This window comes from Eschrichtius robustus, chromosome 1, assembly GCF_028021215.1.
Source record: "Eschrichtius robustus isolate mEscRob2 chromosome 1, mEscRob2.pri, whole genome shotgun sequence".
NCBI lineage: Eukaryota > Metazoa > Chordata > Mammalia > Artiodactyla > Eschrichtiidae > Eschrichtius > Eschrichtius robustus.
In genome coordinates this window covers 133,191,033-133,214,375 of record NC_090824.1, presented here as the reverse complement: position 1 = coordinate 133,214,375, position 23,343 = coordinate 133,191,033, and the positions used below count along the sequence as shown (strand labels likewise).

Here is a 23,343-nt window from a genome sequence, read left to right as displayed (position 1 = left end):
ACTTTCTCAGTCTCTCCTGCTGGGAGGATAAATGCCTGGCAGGAGCAGGCTGATCTTTAGTTTATGTATAGTACTGAAGAAGGGTCAATGAGAAATTCATTCTACCAAAGAGGCAAGGAGATACCCAGCTTTCAAAGGCTGCAATAGCAGAAGTACTAGTCGTGGTGTCACACGCCCAATACCTGATGCTACGAGCTATGATGCCTGTGCCCAATGGCAACAGCAACAGCTCTTCCATTAGAATAGTCTGACTCTGATTTCTGGCATTTTTTTGGACTCACATACTTCGTGGCTGATTCTCAATACGTAATGTCTTTTCCACTTAACCTCTTAAAGTTTGTTTACAACTAAAATCCCTAACTGATAACACCAGAAAAGGAGACGGTTCAAGATATGACAAATGAAACAATGGAAGGAACATCCCACAAAAAGTATGATAGAATCAAAGCCCAGATGGAAAGGTTGGCCTTAAAAGAAGAAGGACAGATTTGTTATTGCTGCACTTCTGATTCTCCGATTTTCTCTGTTTTGCTTCACCTGGAGAAGCATGGGAAGAAACCTAGTGAATAGAGAAAATTCTATTTAATTTGTAAAACAGAAATGAAATCAATCTATAGAGTTAAAAAGCAGAAGGCTGGGTAAGAAAGAAAACAGCAAAGGTCTGGAAAACGGCTACTAGAGACAAAAGAGACCAAAAAGTTAAAATGGCCCCTTCCCCACCTGCACCAAAACGTATTTTTAAAAAGAATAAATCGCTCGTTTTTAGGATCAGGACAGATCTGTTTAAACTGCAGACTAGAAGGCCGGGGGGGCAAGTAAGAAGAATTAATGGCAAGAATCTATTTATACTTTTATTGCCCTCACTGGACCATGAATTCCTCCCTCCAGGGCTGGGACTATGGCTCACTAATGAATAAAATAAAAGAAACATTTATATGCCTAGTATATGGAAATAAGAAAGGAGAGTAGAGAGGACTAAATTTAAAACATTTCACAATTTTGACTAAGAATCATCTTTAAGTATGTCAAATGAATCGAAATAATACTTGAATACATTCTGTGTTACCCACTGGGAAGCAAGATTTTTTTTAATGTTATGTAACAAAATTTATCGGCCATATTGTCTAACTTTGTAATTCCTGGGATCCTAAATAGTTACAAGATTATCATATGAGTAACCTTCATTTTTATACTCACGAATTGGGAGGTGCACAGCGTCACTGAAGCTAAACCTCCTTACATTCCATGCTTCTTTTCATTTTCCAAGGGTATTAATGGGGTGAGGGGAGAGGGAGGAATGGAAAGGGGCCTAGGCATTGGCATTTAAAAAAATTCTCAGGTGATTCTAATGTACAGTCACTTTAATAGTTTATCAGTTGATTCTCTTGAGTCTCCTAGGTATTGATTATATTGTCTATATAGAATTTCTCTTCCTTTTCTAAAAAGAAAGTGTTTTGATTACAAATGAGTGCTTGCTTTCTGAAATAGTTATTTTATTATAAAGTTCTTCTGTGATTATTAAGGAAAATTCACAGAATACAAAAAAGCATAAAGAATCTTTTAAAAAATCCATAATCCTCCTATCCCCAAAATAATCTTCATGCCACTTATTTAATTTTCCATGTTTTACTTTATTTATCAGAACTTCCAATACATTTAAATGGTGGTGACAGCCAGTAACTAACGTTTCAAAATTAAATATAATTTTGCTGTAGATTTTTAGTTGATACCCTTTATTAAGCTAAGAAATTACCTTTTTAGTTTGCAAAAAATTGTTTTTTCTAACACAGGGGTAAATGCACAATATTATTAAATACATTGCTGGCATTCATTATAATTACCTTTTGGTTTCTCTTCATTACCCTGTTAAAAGTAGTAAATGTTATAGACACGTCTTTTCCCCAATGGTGACCCATTCTTGCATTCCTAGGAGAAATCCTACTAGACCATTAATTCTTTCAATTCAATTACTTTATCCATGAATTCAAAAGGTATGTTCATAATGAAGATGGTTTTCTTATGCTGTCTTTGTCAAATTTTGTAACCAGGGTTATTCTGATTTGGCTAACATGAATTAATGATGTCCTACCTTTTTCTATGTTCTGAAATAGTTTTTCAGAACTAGAAAAACTAGCAGTTCCTTAAAGGTTTATTAAGACAGAACTTGCCCATAAAATCATCTAGTGCTTTTGGGGGAAGGAGAGGAATCTTTTAGTATATTTATTACATTTTTCCACAGTTGTTTTCGTATTTTTTTTCGGGGGGGGGGGGGGGGAGCAGTAATTTCCATTTTTAAGCTTTCAAACTTAACGGTAAAAGTGGTATACACAGTATTAATTTTAGATTTTGAAATATTTTTCCTAACCATAATTATGCATTATTTCCAATGCTGTTTATTTGTGCCTTTTCCTCCTACCGAATCACATTTGCCAATGGTTTATTTCCCTCCCTTTTCTCAAAATAGACTTTTCATTTATTTATTTATTCATTCATTCATTCATTTAGGGCTGCACTGGGTCTTCGTTGCTACGCGCGGGCTTTCTCTAGTTGCGGCAAGTGGGGGCTACTCTTCATTGCGGTGCTCGGGCTTCTCATTGTGGTGGCTTCTCTTGTTGTGGAGAACGGGCTCTAGGCGTGTGGGCTTCAGTAGTTGTGGCATACAGGATCTAGAGCGCAGGCTCAGTAGTTGTGGCGCACGGGCTTTGCTGCTCCTCGGCATGTGGGATCTTCCTGGACTAGGGCTCAAACCCGTGTCCCCTGCATTGGCAGGCGGATTCTTAACCACTGCGCCACCAGGAAAGTCCTACTTTTTTAAGAGCAGTTTTAAGCGCAAACCAAAACTAAGCAGGAATTACAGAGGTTTCCCATATACCCCGCTGCCACACACACACAACACAACCTCCTCCACCATCAACATCGCACATAAGAGTGGTACATTTGATGCAACCAATGAACCTACACTGACACATCATAATCACCCAAGTCCATAGTTTACATTAAGGGTCAGTTTTGGTGTTGTACATTCTATGGATTTAGACAAATGTAGAGTGACATATACCCATCATAACAGTTTCATACAGAACACTTTCACTGCCCTAAAAATCCTTTTTGATCCACATACTCATCCTTCCCTCCCTCTAACCATGATCTTTTCATTATTTCCATAATTTTGCCTTTTCCAGAATGTCATATAGTTGGAATCATACAGTATGCAACCTTTTTAGATTGGTTGCTTCCACTTGGTAATATGCATTTAAGGTTCTTCCATGTCTTTTCATGGCTTGATAGCTCATTTCTTTTTAGCAATGAATTACATTCCATTGTCTGGATGTGCCACAGTTTATTCACCCATTCACCTACTAAAGGACATCTTGATTGTTTCCAAGTTTTAGCAATTATGACTAAAGATGCTATTAATATCCATGTGCAGGTCTTGGTGGGCATAAGTTTTCAACTCATTTGGGTAAATACCAAAATGCGTGACTGGACTGTATGGTAAGAAACTGCCAAATTGGAAGCAAAGTGGCTATACCATTTTGCACTCCCACCAGCAATGAGTGAGAGTTCCTGTTGCTCCACATCCTCCTCAGTATTTGGTGGTGTGTTCTGAATTTTTTTTTCCCCTTGGCCGCACTGCGTGGCATGTAGGATCTTAGTTCCCCAACCAGGGATCAAACCCATGACCCCTGCAGTGGAAGCTCGGAGTCTTAACCACTGGACTGCCAGTGAAGTCCCTGTGTTTTGGACTTTGGCCATTCTAATAGGTGTGTAGTGGTAATTTTAACTAGCAATTTCACTTTAATTAGCAGTGCCCTAATGATGATGTATGATGTTAAATATATCTTCATATGCTTATTTGACCTCTGTGTATCTTCTTTAGTGAGGTATCTATTAAGATTTTTGCTCATTTTAAAATTGGTTCTTTTTCTTACTGTTGAGTTCCAAGAATTCTTTGTATATTTTGGCTAACAGATATCTTTTGCAAATATTTTCTCCCTGTCTGTGGCTTGTTTTCTCATTCTCTTGATATTTCCCTTTTAAAAAATCCATTTCAAAGATCCATCTTTCTGCTTTATTTATTTTTGTTCTCTAATTCATTAATGTTGCTTTCATCTTAAATACCTATTCTACTCTCTTTGGGTTTATTTTGTATTTTTCTAACTTCCTGTTTCAAAGGCTCACTTTGTTTCCTACCTATTTATCTTTTTCTTATAGATACTAAGACTGTAAATCTCCCTGTACCTCTTCAGCTACATCCCACATTTGTCCTCTCATTATTTAGTTCTAATTATTTTAATAATTTCATTTTGGGATTCTAAGAGTTTTTTGCAAGAGTGAAAATAGAACACATATCAATTTTTCTTGGAATTTATTATAGCCCAGAATGTGATCAATTTGAAAATAATATACTCTGAAGGGTACACCAAATACCAATTCATATTTCAAATCCTCTCCATGTTTATTTATTGATAAACAGTCTAGAAGAAAACTCTAGTGTAAACACAGTTATATGTCGAGAGACAGCAACCACAAAACAAGAATAAAGTTACTAAAATGAATATGTTGGATACGGTTGAAATAAACAATTCAAGATGGCTAAATAGCAGAATGGAGGCAGAAAGAAAAGCAAGTTAGTGAATTAAAGGTAAACCTGAGGAACTTTCACAGACCAAAGTAGAAAGACAAGTACAGATGAAGCATTTTGAAAAAAGGTGAAAAAAATCCAGTAGTTTCAACATGTAACCAACAGGAATTCTAGAAAGCAGCACCAAGAGAATGGAGAAAAGATAATATTAAAGAAATAACAGATAAGAATTTCCCAAACCAAAAACATGAGTCCTCAGACTTAAAGTGCCCAACTAGCTATGTTTTCAAAACCTACTCCAAAATTTCAGAATATTAAGGATTTCTCTTAGAGCACTCAAAAACTGATCACATATGAATCCTGACTTAAATGACTAAAGGATGTATTATTCTAGAGGGAAAAAAGTACATCTGGAGAAAACAGTAGGATGCAAGAAACAAATTAGCCAAAAAAAAAAAAAAAAAAAAACACACAGAAGTTAAATACACTGATAGTAAAAATGCTTAACATGAAATGAAAAATTCAAACATTATCAACTTATCCAACTGAGAGGGGAAGAGTGGAGCATAGAGAAGAAAAGTATGCTACAGTTTTTGTCTTGTGCAGGGCATGGATATAAATAGTGTGACTAAATATTGTTATAAACTTTGCATATACATATACATATAACTATGCATATATAAATTGTAAGGCTGACCCCTAGAAAAGCTGAAATAAAATATATAACTTTGAAATTATAAGGGGGGGAAAAAGGGAAAGAAAACTTGATCAAACCAAGAAAGCAGCCAAGAAACTAACCAAACAGAAAACATGGTAAATATAAAGCACAAATTAAGGTAAATCAGTAGTGAAATATAAACATATTAGTAATTATGAAATAAAGTGTAGCAGTGCTACTATCAGACAACATAGGATATAGTAATGTGAAACTCATTAAATGACACAAAAAGATATTGCATAATGATTTAAAAACACTATTTAAAGATTTACAAGTACCCAATAACATATCTCCAGAAGATGTAAAACAGAAACTGAAATTACAAGGAGAAACTGAAAAGTTCATACACACTAGAAGTTCCCAGAAGCTGCCTAATTTTCAATTCATACTCATCACACTTAAGTTCTACAATATTTAACTGAAAAATGCTTTCAGCAGTGTCAGCAGTGTTGTAGGACAAACTTGAGAATGTCTTTGGAGAGATATATTAATAAGAAACAAACTGTAAATAAGTTTAGTTCAGTAGAAGAGTATCAGATGTAAACAATGAAAACTACTTTTTTCCTAAACTTTGTGTCATAAAGTAAGTCTGAAAATAAATATGAGCAAAATTAAGAAATACCACTGACTTCAAAAAAGGCGGTCAGCTCCATGGGAAAAAGAAAAAAAAGAAAAATCACACTAGTCAAGGATTTTATTCTTCATGAACCTTGGGAAAGCTGTATAGTATGTGTTTAAGAACATAAGCTTTGGAGTCCAACAAACCTGAGTTTGAGTGCTAACTTCTTGCGTTACAAAACTGAGATAAACACATCAAGCTCTAAGTCTTAGTTTCCATATCAATTAAGTGGGATAATAATTTGTAGCTCCATAAAGCTATCACCTGGATAAAATTAAATAATGCCTGGCACAGAGGGCTGAATAATTAAGAATTATTGTTGTTACTATTAAATTGTAGCTGGGGTACAAGATGTGAGAAACTGGGTAATATTCTTGGTAGTATTTAATATCTGTTTTGCAAAGTGCTTTTGATTTTAAAAATCAAATGGGAAATATTTTCCATTTACTTCTCATAATATTTGGGTTCTCATTTCATAACAAAAATTAGTTGTAATTTAAAAATTAAAATTAGAATTGCTAATTTTAGACTGAGAGAATAAGGCTGATAGAATAAAGGCTCTCACCCTACCACAAAGTGCCCCAAATTTCCAATTTAAGGAAGAGAAAAAGATAAAGAATGGCACTATTATTATCATTCTCCAGTCCCAGAAATTTCTTCCCTTTTGGAACCAGAAACATTTCCAGAGAGAAAATACCCAATGGAATTTAATCCTGCATGGAAACCAGAGAACGAACCAGTCAATCCAAACAGCTGTTTTGGTGGCAAGGATACCCTGAGCAACTTCTTTGTTTTTACTGAAGAAATGTCATTATTACACCTCAGGTAGATTTAAAGGTTTATGGGCACGAAGGTTTTAAATAATTAAAGGAAGATCTTATTCGTGTGCTCCAAGAGTATATCAAGCCCTTTACGTATTTTTAGTTCTCAGTACTCAAGAGGATACATTTTAGAAGACACTGAAGCAGAGCCCCCACACCTCACCTCCAAAATAAAAGGAGAAATATTAAGGCTGAGATCCCTTAACACTAAGTTTATTGCAAAACTTACAGATGGTGAATACATTAAAGCAAATACCACTTGTACACTGGTTTGTTCACATACTTACTTGTGTCTCATAAATTCAGTTCAACAGGCTTTCTGTGTTACTTCTAAGTATGAAACTGACAATATAGTTCCTTACCTTTCCATTAGCTTCTCTTTATCCCAATTGAAGTGGCTAAGGAGTATTCTTGTGATAGTTGCTGGATTCTAAAGAAGGGGGAAAAAAAGTCATTTTAAGGTAATAGCACTTCACTGACATTTAGTGAATTTTTAGGTTGAATTTAAAGTTCTACAACACCCCACCCAAATTTCCTTTCCTAAGATATTTCTTTATTCCCCTAAGAAAATACCAACTTTTTGGGACTTCCCTGGTGGCACAGTGGTTAGGAATCTGCCTGCCAATGCAGGGGACACAGGTTCGAGTCCTGGTCCAGGAAGATCCCACATGCCACGGACCAACTAAGCCCATGCGCCACAACTACTGAGCCTGCGCTCTAGAGCCCGCGAGCCACAACTACTGAGCCCACGTGCCACAGCTACTGAAGCCCGTGTGCCTAGAGCCTGTGCTCCGCAACAAGAGAGGCCACTTTAATGAGAAGCCCATGCACCGCAACAAAGAGTAGCCCCCGCTCGCTGCAACAGGAAAAAGCCCGTGCGCAGCAATGAAGACCCAACGCAGCCAAAAATAAATAAATAAATAAATAAATAAATAAAATTATATTTTAAAAAACCAACTTTTTATGGACACCAAAGGGGAAAAGGTGGGGGGGGGGGATGAATTGGGAGATTGGGATTGACAGATATACACTAATATGTATAAAACAGATAACTAATAAGACCTGCTGTACAAAAAATAAATAAAATTAAATTTAAAAAAAAGAAAATACAAAGTTTTAATTATAAGATCAAGACTATTTAAAAATAGTTTGTCACACAAACTCAGATCAGGTTTCTATGGGATTCTAAAGTAGAATTCAAAATAAGCCAAGAAAAAATTAAATGAAAAACTACTGTATAATTAAGCACTAATTAAAGTGAACCTTTTTGCAATTAGATTTAACAGACTGCCACATCAGCACATTGTAAATCAATAAAATTTGTAACATTTTATGTACTGAATAGTTCAAACGAATCCAAACCATTTTTAATTCAGAAGGTCCTTCAGACATATTTAATGAAAACAACAAAATACCTGTACTATGAAATAATTTATAGAATATAATCTTCAGCTGCTATTTCGTTTGTAGAAGGAAAGGCTACCACCATGAAATAAGCCTAAAGTTGACTGCCTTATCATTCAATGATGTCACAAATACTTCCATTTCCCTTGAAACTAGAGAGCAGAATTTTAACTCAAAAGGCAACGGGGGGTGTGGGCCGCGGCCAGGGACTTCCCTGGTGGCGCAGTGGTTAAGAATCCTCCTGCCAATGCAGGGAACGGGGTTCGAGCTCTGGTCCAGGAAGATCTCACATACCACGGAGCAACTAAACCCGTGTGCCATAACTACTGAGCCTGCGCTCTAGAGCCCGCGAGCCACAACTACTGAGCCCATGTGCCACAACTACTGAAGCCCACACGCCTAGAGCCCATGCTCCGTAGCAAGACAAGCCACCGAAATGAGAAGCCCGCGTACCACAAAGAAGAGTAGCCCCTGCTCGCCGCAACTAGAGAAAGCCCACGCACAGCAACGAAGACCCAACGCAGCCAAAAATAAATAATTAAAAAAAAAAAAAAAAAGGCAACAGGGCCTAAGAGATGGATGAAATCCAACTCATTCAAAGATACTAGAGCTAGTTACAATGTCAGAAGTGAAATTCAAACCTGAGTCTGCTTATTTGTATTTCAGGTATGATTTTATTACATCAAATAACATTACAAAAAAGGTCTCTGCATATAAACTACCTTTATTTCACCATAGTTAGACAACAGTATTAGTTAACTACTGATTTAGTTAAAAAGTAATCTTGTATAAAAATGTCATGAAAGAAATCCCTATCAATTATTCTCAATAATACCATTTTTCGCAGAAAAATTCACATACATCCACTTCCCCTTTGGCAAAAAAGTCGAAGATGCGGACATTATAAGTCCCAACCCTCCACACTCCAGGCACATTTTGCTAATCCATCTAGGTATTCCTTACTTCTTGAACCCAGACTCCCCTAAGAATCCTCCTTTAACATAGCACTTGAGAAAGACACTACCAATCTAGAAGAATTAATATGTGAAAAGAAACCTATTAGCTGATCCTAAGTTATAATATTTGTACAGAATATAGACATTGTCAAGTGTCCAGAAATATGATACAACAGGTTTTTACAATAGGATTTGCCTACAATTGAAATAGTTATTCATTTAGTCATATGTAAAATAAGGGCAATAATCCTATTAATTGGGAAAATTAAGTCTAGTCGTAGCCACTGGGATTTTGCAAATATAACTTTGCGGCATCCAATGCACGATATAATCTCTGCCACTAGACAGCACACTTGGGGGAAAATGTTTCAGGAATTGTTAATTCTCAACTTGCAAAGAGAAAAAAGGGAGAGATGCGGAAATGCCCTCTTTGACTTAATATTGCTAAATACCTTTTCTGTGTTTGAGTTCAAAAATTGGTCTCGGGACTTTCCTGGTGGTGCAGCGGTTAAGACTCTGTGCTGCCAATGCAGGGGGCATGGGTTCAATCCCTGGTTGGGGAACTAAGATCCCACATGCTGAATGGCAGCGGCCAAAAGATTAAAAATTAATTAATTAATTAAAACTGGTCTCATCCAGAGGTTCCCAAACCTGTTATTGGTTCTTCAAAAATTACTATGGAATGTTCTGTTAAAAAACAGATTCCTAGGTTCCACTCCCAAATGTGCTCATTGCCAAAGGGATTCAGAACATTAGACTACTCATCCCCCAGGATGAAGAAAACATGACAACTTTTCTGATTTTAGCTGTTTAAAATTTTCTGTGTAGGTATAATGTGTTTAATAATGTACACACTGTATTGGAGGTACATGTCCAAAAGTTTTTCCCAATTGGATATTACTGGAAAATCTGGCTAAACCACATGATGATGCCGGAATATCTACATTCTGCCAGGGCTCTACACTATAGGGCAGAGGCTGTTTCACAATACTAAATAAATATATTTGGGTCACTATCTTAATGCAGCTGGCTCAAGTCATTTACGTGCATTGCACATAAATGGAAAGGTGATGGGGGAATGTCATTTATTGTGCATCTACTGTATTCCAGACCCTGTAACAAGGTATTTTATACATCTCGTTTAACTCTCAAAGCACTCTGTAAGGTAAAAATACTTACCTCCCATTTTAAATATGAGAAAACTATGACTAGGCTCCAAAAGGTTACAAAAACTACCCAATATCATGCAGCTAATTTAGTGGAATAGTTGTTGGGACTTCACTGGTGGTCCAGTGGGTAAGACCCCGCTCTCCCAATGCAGGGGGCCCGGGTTTGATTCCCTGGTCAGGGAACTAGATCCCACATGCATGCTGCAACTACGAGTTCACAAGCCGCAACTAAATATCCCACGTGTGGCAACGAAGATCCCGCATGCCACAACTAAGACCCAGTGCAGCCAAAATAAATTAAATAAATAAATGGGTTTTTTTTAAGCTGATATTTAAGTGGAATAGTTGTGAATTCTCACGTAGGACAATCTGGATCTAATATTCCTTCATTTATTCTATATAGAATAATCCGAAGGAATATTAAAGAGCTCATTTAACTACTAGTCATATGTCTAAATATCCTTTATATCCTCCACCAAAGGGTAATTCAAAGCAGGATGAAGAGGGGATGGCAGAAAGCTAAGCTTTCTGAGGGACTGAAAAATGTTCTACGTCTTGAATGTGATGGTTGGTTATATGAGGGAAAACATTTATCAAAACTCAAACTATACACTTAAAAATGGGTACCTTTAGTCATATCAATAATGTTTATTTTTATTTAAAAACAGAACAATCTGTTTTCTGGTCCTGACCAAGACGGAGTAATAAACACAACTCTCTCCCACCAATTACAACTAAAAACTCTGGACAAAATACAAAATACAACTAACAGAGTACTCTGAAAATTAAATAACAGCAGGCAGATTGGGGAGAGCAGTGAAAAACAACAAATAAGATGATGGTGAGTATCAGTTTGTTTTTTCTCCTTTATTTCCTGGCTTTGACACAAGGGTAGGCCAAATAGGCATACTGTATAGTAGGCACAATCAGCAAAAGCTGAAACAACATCTTCTTGGCCAGAGGACTAAGGCAAAAGACTCCTGGAGAAGGTGGGGAGAATACTTTTTTCCTTTTTCCCTTGTTTCTCCCAGCCCTGCCCTGAGGCCAGTCCCAGCCATGAAACTACACTACTGCAGACCAAAGAAAACCACAAGAGAAAACCAACTGCTCTGAACAGAGGAACCAGGAAGACGAACCCCGGTGTGAAAAAAAAAGAGTGTGGGAGAATCCCTATTCTTTTCTTTTCTTTTTTTCTCTTGCCACTTCACCTCAAGGCATGACAGGCAGGAAACTAAAACTGAGAGAACTCCATGCATCTGGCCAGAGGAATGAAGGAAAGGGCCCCTGGGAGATAAGAGTGTTGAGGAAATCACTGAAAGGAGAGAGATGGAGAAGTAGATTCCTAATTCTGTGTATGAACCAAGTCCTTGGCTCACATGTAAGCTATACATGTGTGGAACACAGCCAAAGAATAGGAGAGGCTGCCAGAACCAGAACCAGAACTATGATATAAACCACTGCCCAAACCCTAGATCAACCTAAGTGGGAATGGGAGGGGCAAACTCAATATAGCAAAGACTTTGAAAACTTCTGAACAGATAATGGAACCAAATCTGTACATAAAGTGAGAAAGGACTTTCAGGTAGAACCTAACTGGGTTGACTTATTTACTAAAACAAAAGATCCTCACCAATCTCTAAAGGATTTTAAGAGAACGCAGAATCTCACACAACGTTTCAAACATCCAGGACAGAATCCGAAATTACCAGACAAAGCAAGAACAACAAAAATCTGATCAGTTATCAACAGAGAAGACAATTATTTGATTCTGACCCCAAGATAACCCAGATATTAGAATTATCAAACCAAGACTTTTCAAGTAGCTGTTAAAAACATGATACATTAGGTAAGGGTGAACACCTTAAAATGAATTAAAGAAATTCTTAGGAAAAAAGCTCAAATTATAAAAAAGAACCAAATGGAAAATTTTAGAACTAAAAAACCCTAAGATCACTCGATGGGCTCAACAGCAGAAAGGAGATGACAGTAGTCAGTGAACTTAAAGATATGTCAATAACAATAAAAGTGTGTGTGTGTGTGTGTGTGTGTGTGTGTGTGTGTATATATATATATATATATATATATATATATAAATAAATAAAAGAAGTCTCAGGGCCCTGTGGGATAAAAAGCTATCAGCCTAGAATTCTATACTCAGTGAAAGTACAGTTCAGGAATGAAGACAAGGATACTCTCAGGCAAAAGAAAACCAAGAGAACTCATTTCCAGCAGACCTGCTCTAAAGGAAATGCCAAAAGAAGTTCTTCAGACAGAAAGCAAATGGTACCAGAGGGCAACCTGGAACTTCAAGAAAGAAGGAAGAGCAACAGAAATGGTAAATGAGTAAATATTATAGACTATTCTTCTCTTCTTATGTTTCTGAAAAATATACAAAAACTGTTGAAACCAAAAATTATAACATGTCATGGTAAGGTGAAGGGTTAGATGTAACACATATGACAACTACAATATAAAGGGACTGATAGAAAGGTCATCTATATAGCTATAAGGTTTCTATGTTACACTTGGAGTGGTAAAGTATCAACTCTAAGTAGAATGTGAAGAGTGAAATATTTATATTATAATCCTTAGAGCAACCACTGGAAAAAAAAAAAAAAAAGAGAGAGAGATGGTTAAAAACACCAATAGAGATTGATCATTTTGTGTGATACTAGCTTTTGTTTTAAAGTATACGTATGTATTAAAAGTTCAATGAAATATCCACCTATTTTCATTTAATTAAGACCTTAAAAATCAGAAACAGATGTTGACCTTTATCAAATGCTGTTACAATATCAAAGGAAATTATCACATTGTTGATCTTTTTTAAATCTATTAATGAGATAAATTATGTTAACATAATTTCTAATAATAAGCCATTCTTGCATTCTTGGGGGGAAAAAAAACACCAATAGATACATGAAGTGGAATATTTTCAAAATTCCAATCCAAAAGAAAGCAGAAAAGGAGGACCAAAGAGAAAAATAATTTAAAAGACCAAAATTCAACCACATCAATAATTACATTAAATGTAAAAAGTGAAGGAAAAAAAGCCACTTAAAAGACAGAGATAACTATACAAATACCAAATTATTACACTGTATACCTGAAACTGATGTCATATGTCAATTATACCTTAATTTTTTTAAAAAAATTCTTTATGCTGCTAAATAAGAGACAGAGAGCTTAGTTTTTTTTTTTAAGGCAAAACTATATGTTGTTTATAACAACCTATTTTCCAAAATAATGACACATAGAGACTAAAAGTAAAAGGATGAAAGAAGACGTATCATGCAAAACACTAATCAGACAAAAGCTGCAGTGGCTATATTTCTCAAAGTAAACTTCAAAACAAGAAAATTTACCAGTGATACAGAAAAACCTCACAATGGAAAGGTCAAGTTACTAAGAAAACATGCACTTAACAACAAAGCCTCATAATAAATAAAGCAAAAACTGATAAAAATGAAAGAAAAACAGACAAATCCACAATTATACTTGGAGATTTCAATGCTCCTCTCTCAGTAATCCATTTAACAAGTAGAGAGACTATTCGGAAAATAAACCATCTATCAAATAACCCAAGGGTCAACGAGGAAGTCTTGAAGAAAATTAGAAAACATCCTGAACTGAAGAAAATGAAAATACAACACATGAAAATTTGTGAAATGTAGCTAACACTGTTTAGGAGGAAATTTATTGTATTAAATGCTTACATAAGAAATGCAGCATTGTATTAAATGCTTACATAAGAAATTTTTTTTTCAAAAAAAAAGCAAACTATATCTAAAGCAAGCAGAAGAAATAATACAAAGAGAAGTCAATAAAACTGAAGATAGAAAAACAAGAGAAAATAAATGAAACCAAAGCTAGTACTAAAGATCAACAGAACTCTAGCAAAGACTAACCAAGAGAAAAGAGACCCAAATGACCAGGAATTCACAACGTAGATAAAACAGACCAATTTTCTTAAAAGTCACTAACTACTAAAATTCACTGAAGAAGAAATGGATAATATGAACATCCCTATATCTATTAAACAAACTGAATGAGTAATTAAAATCTCTGCACAAAGAAAACTCAAGACCCAAATAGTTTCACTGGTAAATTCTACTAACCGTTTGATACAGCGGTCCCCAACCTTTTTGGCACTAGGGACCAGTTTCATGGAAGACAATTTATGGATGATTCAGGTGGTAATGCTTACCTGCCACTCACCTCCTGCTGTGAGACCTGGTTCCTAACAGGTCACGGACCCGTATCGGACCTGGGGGTTGGGGAACCTATTTTTCCTATTTTTGGTTTAAGGAACCCAAAAATATCAATTCTACACAATCTCTTACAGAAAACAGACGAGGAGGAAACACTTCCCAATTCCTATTATAAGACCAGCATCACCCTGATATCAAAATCAGACAAAAAACATTATAAGAAACTACTACATGAGCAAAGATGTAAAACTCCCCAACAAAATATTAGGAAATCAAATCTAGCAATATATTAAAAGAAAGATAATTACACCACAACAAAGTGGGGTTTATCCCAGTATTGCAAAGCTATTTAAACATTCAAAAACAAAAATCAGTAAACATAATCATATTAACAGCCTAAATAAAAACTACAAGATCATAACAGTAGGATGCAGAAAAAGCATCTGACAAAATTTGACATCCAGTACTCATAAAAACTCTCAGCAAATTAGGAACAGAAGGGAATTTCCTTAATTTGGTAATCTATTAGAAAAATTACAGCTAATAGAAAATCTATTAGAAAAATTACAGCTAAATTACAGAAAAACTACAGCTGTCGTGTTAAAAATGACATGATCTATGTAGAAAATTCCATGGACCTACAAAAAAGTTCCTAGAATAAATGAGTTCAGCAAGGTTTCAGAATATAAGACCAATATATTTTTTTAAATTTTTATTGGAATATAGTTGATTTACCATGTTGTGTTAGTTTCAAGTGTACAGCAAAGTGAATCAGTTATACATATACATATATCCACTCTTTTTTAGATTCTTATCCCATATAGGTCATTACAGAGTACTGAGTAGAGTTCCCTGTGCTATACAGTAGGGTCCTTATCAGTTATCTACAGACCAATATTTTTTTTAAAAACAGCTGTATTTTTTTTTACATACTAGCAACGAATAAATGGAAATCCAAAAAAATTTTAAGTTCCATTTACAACAGCACCAAAATATAAAATATTTAGGTATAAATTTAACAAACTATGTGAAAGTACACATATGCTGAAAACTGCAAAATACTAGTAAAGGAAATTTTAAAAGACCTAAATAACTGGAGATATGCCATCTTCATGGGTTGGGAGACTCAATGTAGTTAAAACATTAATTCTTACCAAACTGATCTATAAGATTCAACTCAATACCAATCAAAATCCCAGTGGGATTTTGGGGTAGATGTCAACAAGATATTTCTACAACTTATGGATTAGCAAGAAAACTAGAATAGCCAAAATAATTTTGAAGGGAACACCACCTGACTTCAAAACATACTACAAAGGTATAGTACTGGCAAAAGAATAGATACACAGGTCAAAGGAATAGAAGAGAAGCCAGAAATAGATTCATACTAGTATGGCAAAATGATTTTTACAACAGTGCTAAAACAATTCAATGGGGGAAAAAATCTTTTCAGCAAACAGTACTAGAAGAATTAAGACATCTATCCATCTACATCCATACAGATATATTTTAAATCAACTCTGACCTATACCTCAGACTTCATACAAAATTCGTAATGGATCAGACGTAAATGTAAAACATATGAGTATAAAACTTCTGGGAGAAAAATCTTTGGGACCTTGAGTTAGGCAAATAGTTCTTAGGTATCAGAAGTACAATCCATAAGAAAAACAGATAAACTGGAATTCATCAAAATAAAAAAGACACTTAAGAGAAGGGAAAGACATGCCACAGACTGAGAGAAAACATTTGCAAATCACACATCTGACAAAGAATTTGTACCTAGAATACATATTTCAAAAATCACTTGAAGCCTAACAAGAAAACAAAAATCCAATTCTAAAAATAGGCAAAGCTCTTTTCTAGTTATCGCGGTGCGAGACACCCTCTACGAGGTGGTGCGGGAAGTCCTGTATGGGAACCAGCGCAAGCGCCAGAAGTTTTTGGAGACGGTGGAGCTTCAGATCAGCCTGAAGAACTATGACTCTCAGAAGAACAAACGCTTCTCAGGCACCATCAGGCTTAAGTCCACTCCCTGCCCCAAGTTTTCTGTATGTGTTCTGCGGGACCAGCAGCATTGTGATGAAGCCAAGGCTGTGGATATCCCCCACATGGACATTGAGGCCCTGAAGAAACTCAACAAGAATAAGAAACTGGTCAAGAAGCTGGCCAAGAAGTATGATGCCTTTTTGGTTTCAGAGTCTCTGATCAAGCAAATCCCACAAATCCTGGGCCCAGGCTTGAATAAGGCTGGCAAGTTCCCTTCCTTGCTGACCCACAACGAGAACATGGTGGCCAAAGTTGATGAAGTGAAGTCCACAATCAAGTTCCAATGAAGAAGGTGCTGTGTCTGGCAGTGGCTGTTGGCCACGTGAAAATGACAGATGATGAGCTTGTGTACAACATCCACTTAGCTGTCAACTTCCTGGTGTTGTTGCTCAAGAAAAATTGGCAGAACGTCTGGGCTTTGTACATTAAGAGCACCATGGGCAAGCCCCAGCGCCTGTACTAAGGCACAGCTTAATAAACCATACTCCCACCATTAAAAAAGTAAATAAATAAAATAAAATAAAATAAAAACAGGCAAAAAATCTGAACAGACATTTCACCAAAGAAAATCCATACAGAGACATGAAGAAGCACATGAAAGGATGCTCAACATCATTAGCCATTTGGGACACACAAACAGAAGCCACAAAGTTATCACCACATGCCAATTAGAATGTTGGGGTGGGGGGAGAAATCTGACAATCCCAAGTGCTGCAGTGTGTGTGGTGCTACTGGAACTCTCATACACTGATGGTGGGAATGCAAAATAATACAGCCAACAAGAAAAAGTTTCAAAGTTTCTTACAAAGATAAACATATACTGAGCACAACCCCAAAATCTCACTATTAGGAATTTACCCAAGTGAAATGAAAACTTATGGTCACCCAAAAACCTGTATGAGGGTATTTATAACGGCTTTATTTGTACCTGGCAAAAACTGGGAACAATCTAAATGTTCTGCAACTAGGGAATGGATAAACAAATTGTGGTACATCCACTGGATGGAATACTACTCAGTAATAAAGAACTACTGATATACACAACAACATGTATGAATCTCAAATGCAAATTCTAAGTGAAAAGAAGCTAGACTCAAAAGGCTATATATTGCATGATCCCATTCATATGACAAGGTATGAAAGGCAAAACTATAAGGATGGTGTACAAATCCCCTGGTTGCCAGGGATTAATGGGGGAGGGGTTGACCAAATGGGGTAGAAGACGGGAGTTTTTTTAGAGGGTGACGATGGAACTGTTCTGTAAGTTCACTGTGGTGGCCATTACATTCTCTAGGCATTTGTCGAAACTCATGGAATCGTACACCCAAAAGTATAAATTCAGTGTATGCAAATTGAAATATAAATTTAAAATATAAATTATAAAAGTCATCTAACCTGCACTGGATCCTCTATAATGGAATTCTGACTGTTAAAAGTACAATGATACCTTATAACCCATCAATTACTGGGTATTTATCTGGAAAAACAAACAAAAAAACAAAAAAACCCCCACAGAAACACTAATTCAAAAAGATACATGCACCTCAATATTCACCGCAGCATGACTTGCAATTGCCAAGATATGGAAGCAACCTAAGTGTCCATCAACAGATGAATGGATAAAGAAGATGTGGTATATATATGCAATGGAAATTTTGCCATTAGCACAACATGGATGTACTTGGAGGGCATTATGCTAAGTGAAATAAGTCAAAGACAAATACCGTGTGATATCACTTATATGTGGAACCTAAAAAAATACAACAAACTAGTGAATATAACAAAATAGCAGCAGACTCACAGATACAGAGAACAAACTAGTGGTTACCAGTGGGGAGGGGGGCAACATAGGGCCGGGAGGTACAAACTACTGGGACAGGCTAAAAGGATGTATTGTACAACATAGGGAATATAGCCAATCTTTTGTAATAACTGTAAATGGGGTGTAACCTTTAAAAATTGTATAAAAGGGCTTCCGTGGTAGCACAGTGGTTAAGAATCCACCTGCCAATGCAGGGGACACAGGTTTGAGCCCCGGTCCGGGAAGATCCCACATGCCGCGGAGCAACTAAGCCCATGCGCCACAACTACTGAAGCCCGCATGCCTAGAGCCCGTGCTCCACAACAAGAGAAGCCACTGCAATGAGAAGCCCGGGCACAACAACAAAGAGTAGCCCCCACTCGCCGCAACTAGAGAAACACCCGCGCGCAGCAACGAAGACCCAACGCAGCCAAAAATAAATAAATTAAATAAATAAATTTTAAAAACAAATAAATAATAAAAATTGTATTTTAAAAAAGTGCAGCGTCAGAAGGGCAATCCTAAACAGAAGAACACAGATGTGATATTATTTAGTGCCAGGCACTTTATATACATTATTATTTCATTTAATCCTCACATTAATACTTTATGTAAGGTAAGCATTATATACATTTTACAGATGAGGGTAGAGAGGTTAAGTGACCTGACCCAAGATAAAACAAGTTTTAACCGGATCTGAGTATTAGATGACATTTATAAAAATTTATGCTTATGGCACCCTTAAAGATTCTTATTTAATTGCTTTAAGTTGGGGACTGGTCAAAGGAGAGAAATCCACCTATGTATGCTACCAAAATTCATAATTAAAATTCACTAATCCATTATTCTAGTGGAAAGTCAACTCAAGCTCTTGGATGAAATAAACAACTCTTCATCTTGTTCTTACTGGTGTTCCTCTTTTTTTTTTTTTAAGGATATAAACAAACCAAACAAAATCAGTTAATGAGAGAAATCACTATAATTAGAAAACTAATACTACTGGCAGCGATACATTTAACTTTCAGGACAATAAGGCAATCTAAAATGTCACATCATCTCTAGTTATAAACTCTAAAACAATTGTTTCCCCATTCTGGCTACATATTAGAATCTCCTGTGGAACTTTAAAATACCAATACATGGACTTCACTGCCAGCAATTCTGATTCAATGGTCTGGAATGGGACATGGATACATGTATTTTTCACCCAAACTTTTAACCTCAAGTTCCCCAGATGATAGTAATATGCAGCCAAAATTAGGAACTAATGCTCTAAACACAGTTTCCCACTATGGGGGCTCTGGAAAAGTAAAGTGTATATGTAGAACTCTCATATGAATATAGTAGTGTAATATTTTAGTAATTTGAAGAAAATTACATTTTAGGGTTATAGCAGGGGCGTTTGCTTTGAAAGTATCTCCAAAGTTCCATTTTTGCATTTTTAAAAAGTGGGTCTGAATATGCCAACTGTCCCAGCTGAGACTTTATGCACTGTCATCCTCCATCATTTGATCAAATGATTCTCAACTTTGGTAGCACATTAGAATCACCTGAGCTTTTAAAAAACTGATGTGCAGGCCACATCCCAGGCCAAATACATCAGAAGTGAGGTGGCGGAGGAGAGGTGGAGGAGGGGACTGGGTATGAAAGGGAAGAACCTGGGCATTACCATATGCATTCCAATATGCAGCCAAGGTGGAGAACCACAGTTCTAGATGTATGCATGTATGCAGACAGGCCCAAATTCAAAAGAGTATGACAGACTCTCCTGGTAAATCAACCAAGCTGCTGAATGACATTGCCAGGATTAGTACTGTGGGGAGGCAACTATTTTTTGAAAAGTCTCAGCAGACAACCTTCTTATTTTAGGGGAAAGCTAAATATTAGATGAATGGGTTTTATAATATTAAAGAGTAGCCTAAAATGAACCAGCAAAAAAAAAAACATTTTTAACCCAATTAACACACACAGAAAGACTTCCAAAGCCTAGATTTTATTTATCTCAGAATTTGCTCTGAAATAGAATTAAATAGATTCCATCTCAAAACTCAGTTTGACAATTTTCCTACACAAGAATGGGCTCATTCCAATGCAGGGGACGCAGGTTTGATCCCTGGTCGGGGAACTAAGATCCCACATACTGCGCAGCAACTAAGCCTGCATGCCACAACTACTGAGCCCATGCACCTCAACTAGAGAGCCTGCATGCCGCAACTAGAGAGAGAACCCTCACACCACAACTGAAGAGGAGCCCACGCGTCGCAACTAAGACCCGACGCGGCCAAAAAATAATAATAAATTTTTTAATAAATTTAAAAAATATAAAATAAAAATAAATAAATAAAAATTTAAAAATTTTTTTTAAAAAGAATGGGCTCATGCTTCTACATTATGTTTCTATCTAGCTTAATCTGAGCTCCTTAAGAGAACTGCTGGTGATCCAAATTTTATAGACTATTAATGTGCCTTTTTAAAGCAATATTAGAAACCCAAAGCTGTAAAATACAAAAACTTCTGTACAGAAGTGTTTGCAACACCTACAATAAAAGGTAAATAAGCAAACATACACGTCCACAAAAGACAAATAATCCAACAGAAATGGGCAGTTTATGAGTTCAGCCAAAGAATACAATTGGCTGAAAAACAAGAAAATATTCAACCTCCATAATACAACTATTTTTAATCTACCACAATGGCTAAGATCTTAAAAACTGGTAATATCCGGAAACAAAGGTGTGGGGAACTGGCCCACAACATGTTTGTGAGATGGCAACTCTCTCTTTTTTTTTTTTTTAAATGAGTTTTTAATTTTGGACATGTTGAGTTCTAAGTGCTTTGCAGACATTCAAGTCTTGATTTTTAATTTATTTATTTAATTTATTTATTTTTGGCTGTGTTGGGTCTTTGTTGTTGTGTGCAGGCTTCCTCTAGTTGTGGACAGCAGGTGCTACTCTTCATTGCGGTGTGCGGGCTTCTCATTGCCGTGGCTTCTCTTGTTGTGGAGCACGGGCTCTAGGCGCGCAGGCTTCAGTAGTTGTGGCATGGGGGCTCAGCAGTTGTGGCTCGCAGGTTCTAGAGCACAGGCTCAGTAGTTGTGGCACACGGGCTTAGTTGCTCCGCGGCATGAGGGATCTTCCTGGAAGGGCTTGAACCGGTGTTCCCTGCATTGGCAGGCGGATTCTCAACCACTGCGCCACCAGGGAAGCCCCAAGATAGCAACTCTCTTAAAACCTTTGTGAGAATAGTTTAGCAGAACTGATCAAAACTTAAAATGCACTTGACCTAGGACCTAGAAATTCCACTTTTAGGAACCTAGCCAAAAGAAATCTACAAGTGTAAAAGGGTAAGAAAAAGAAATTTCACATGCACATTATTTGGAAAAGCAATAAAGCAAAGACAACCTACATTTTCCCAAGAGGAAAATGCCTATAAATTATGCTGTAACCATACTTAAAATATTATGCAGCAATTTAAAAAACAAAAAGAAAATAGATCTGTGTGCACTGGAATGGAAGGATACTACTGAGATACCACTGTACCACTGAGTGAAAAAAGCAAGTTACTGAGCAATGTACAATATTGCATTTTTGTGTTTAAAAAAAAGTAAATTTGTATGACATATTGAATGTGCACTTTAAAAGGTTTAGAAAGCTGTCCTTGAGAATTATATCTCCAGGGACTGGTTTGGGAATAGGGTAAAAGATTTTTTCTACTTTATAATCATATGAATAGAAATTTAAAATGTTACTTTTACAATAATTAACAGTAGTATAGGCCTTGCTACTTCAAAATGTGGTCCACAAAATCTCAATCACCCTAATCTCAAAGGGTTAGTTAGGAATGCAGAATCCTAGATCCCAATCCACATCTACTGAATGTTCATTTCAACCAGACCCTCAAAAGTTCCTGAGGTGACGTGTACGCACATTAAAGTTTGAGAAGCACTGGTACAGACTATAGGAACCAACATCTGAGCTGGTCACACTAACTGTAAAAAGTTTCATTTCCAAACTCTCAGATTTAATTAAATACTTGATTTCCTTCTAAGAAATGATCATGTATAATTCAGGTATAATTTGCCTTCCCTTTAAAGGTATATAAGAATGCTGAGAGCTTTATACTAAGAGTCACTAAAAGGCTGCAATATAATTAACAGTCAATGACATACAATAAATCCTTTAGGTATCCAAAGTTCATACAGTACTACATACAAAATGGAAGAGTAGTATCTTGTCACCAAAAGATGCTCTTGACTTTGATCAATCAGGAGTAGGTGCCAGGAATAGAAACCACTAGATATTCTGAGCAAAGGGGGAGTTAATAAAAGAGAAATTGGGTGCTTAATGGTTTTAAGGACTGGAGGAATGGGGCTGTAAGGCTACGTCTGTCTATAAGAATGACACGAGAACACTACACAACTGAATCACAAGGGACTCGCCCCACCTTAAGCCACCAATGGAACCACTAAATTCAAGAACAGCAGACAACTGTGATCCAAAGGAATCAGAAAGTCACCACTGCCACTGCCACAACTGCCACTATATAATCGTGAAGAAAGGTGATGTACACAAGAGTCTAGCTGCTGCCTTTGCTACAAATGCCTCTTGATAACACAGAAAGTGAAGAATGAACAATGCAATGCTGCATTTCCGCTACTGCAGAAAAATCTCACATTTTCACAACCCAGAAAAAAAAAAGGGGGGGGGGGATGGGGACAGAAAAGGGAAGAAAGACGAACCCCCTTCACACCTCACATACATATCTAATTGCCAGCAACTATTTCACATCTAAAACCCTAAACGCAAAATAGTCTGAGAAATAAAGTTTTTGGCTTTCTAGCCCAACAATACAGAGAGGTAATTAGGAGGGTTGAGGAAGACCATCTCACAGAATTCTCAGATGGCTTAAAAGCTATATTCACAAGAAGAATTTACAACTAAACAACACTAATCCTCAAAGTTTCCAGTTTTGAATATTTACTTCTAAGCTACCATCAGCAGAAGGAAGGTA

The 23,343-nt window shown here is 36.5% G+C and overlaps 1 protein-coding gene and 1 pseudogene across 2 annotated transcripts in view; one reads left to right on the top strand and one right to left on the bottom strand.

Moving 5' to 3' along the window:
• The window catches only part of ARIH1 (ariadne RBR E3 ubiquitin protein ligase 1), a 116,945-nt gene that overhangs the window by 66,313 nt on the left and 27,289 nt on the right, over window positions 1-23,343 (bottom strand). For both annotated transcript variants that reach the window (XM_068555043.1, XM_068555034.1), the window contains exon 2: window positions 7,106-7,173. In XM_068555043.1, the coding sequence (XP_068411144.1) occupies window positions 7,106-7,173 (68 nt within the window). The remainder of the gene's footprint in view (window positions 1-7,105; window positions 7,174-23,343) is intronic.
• On the top strand, window positions 16,039-17,032 carry LOC137766332 (large ribosomal subunit protein uL1 pseudogene; annotated as a pseudogene).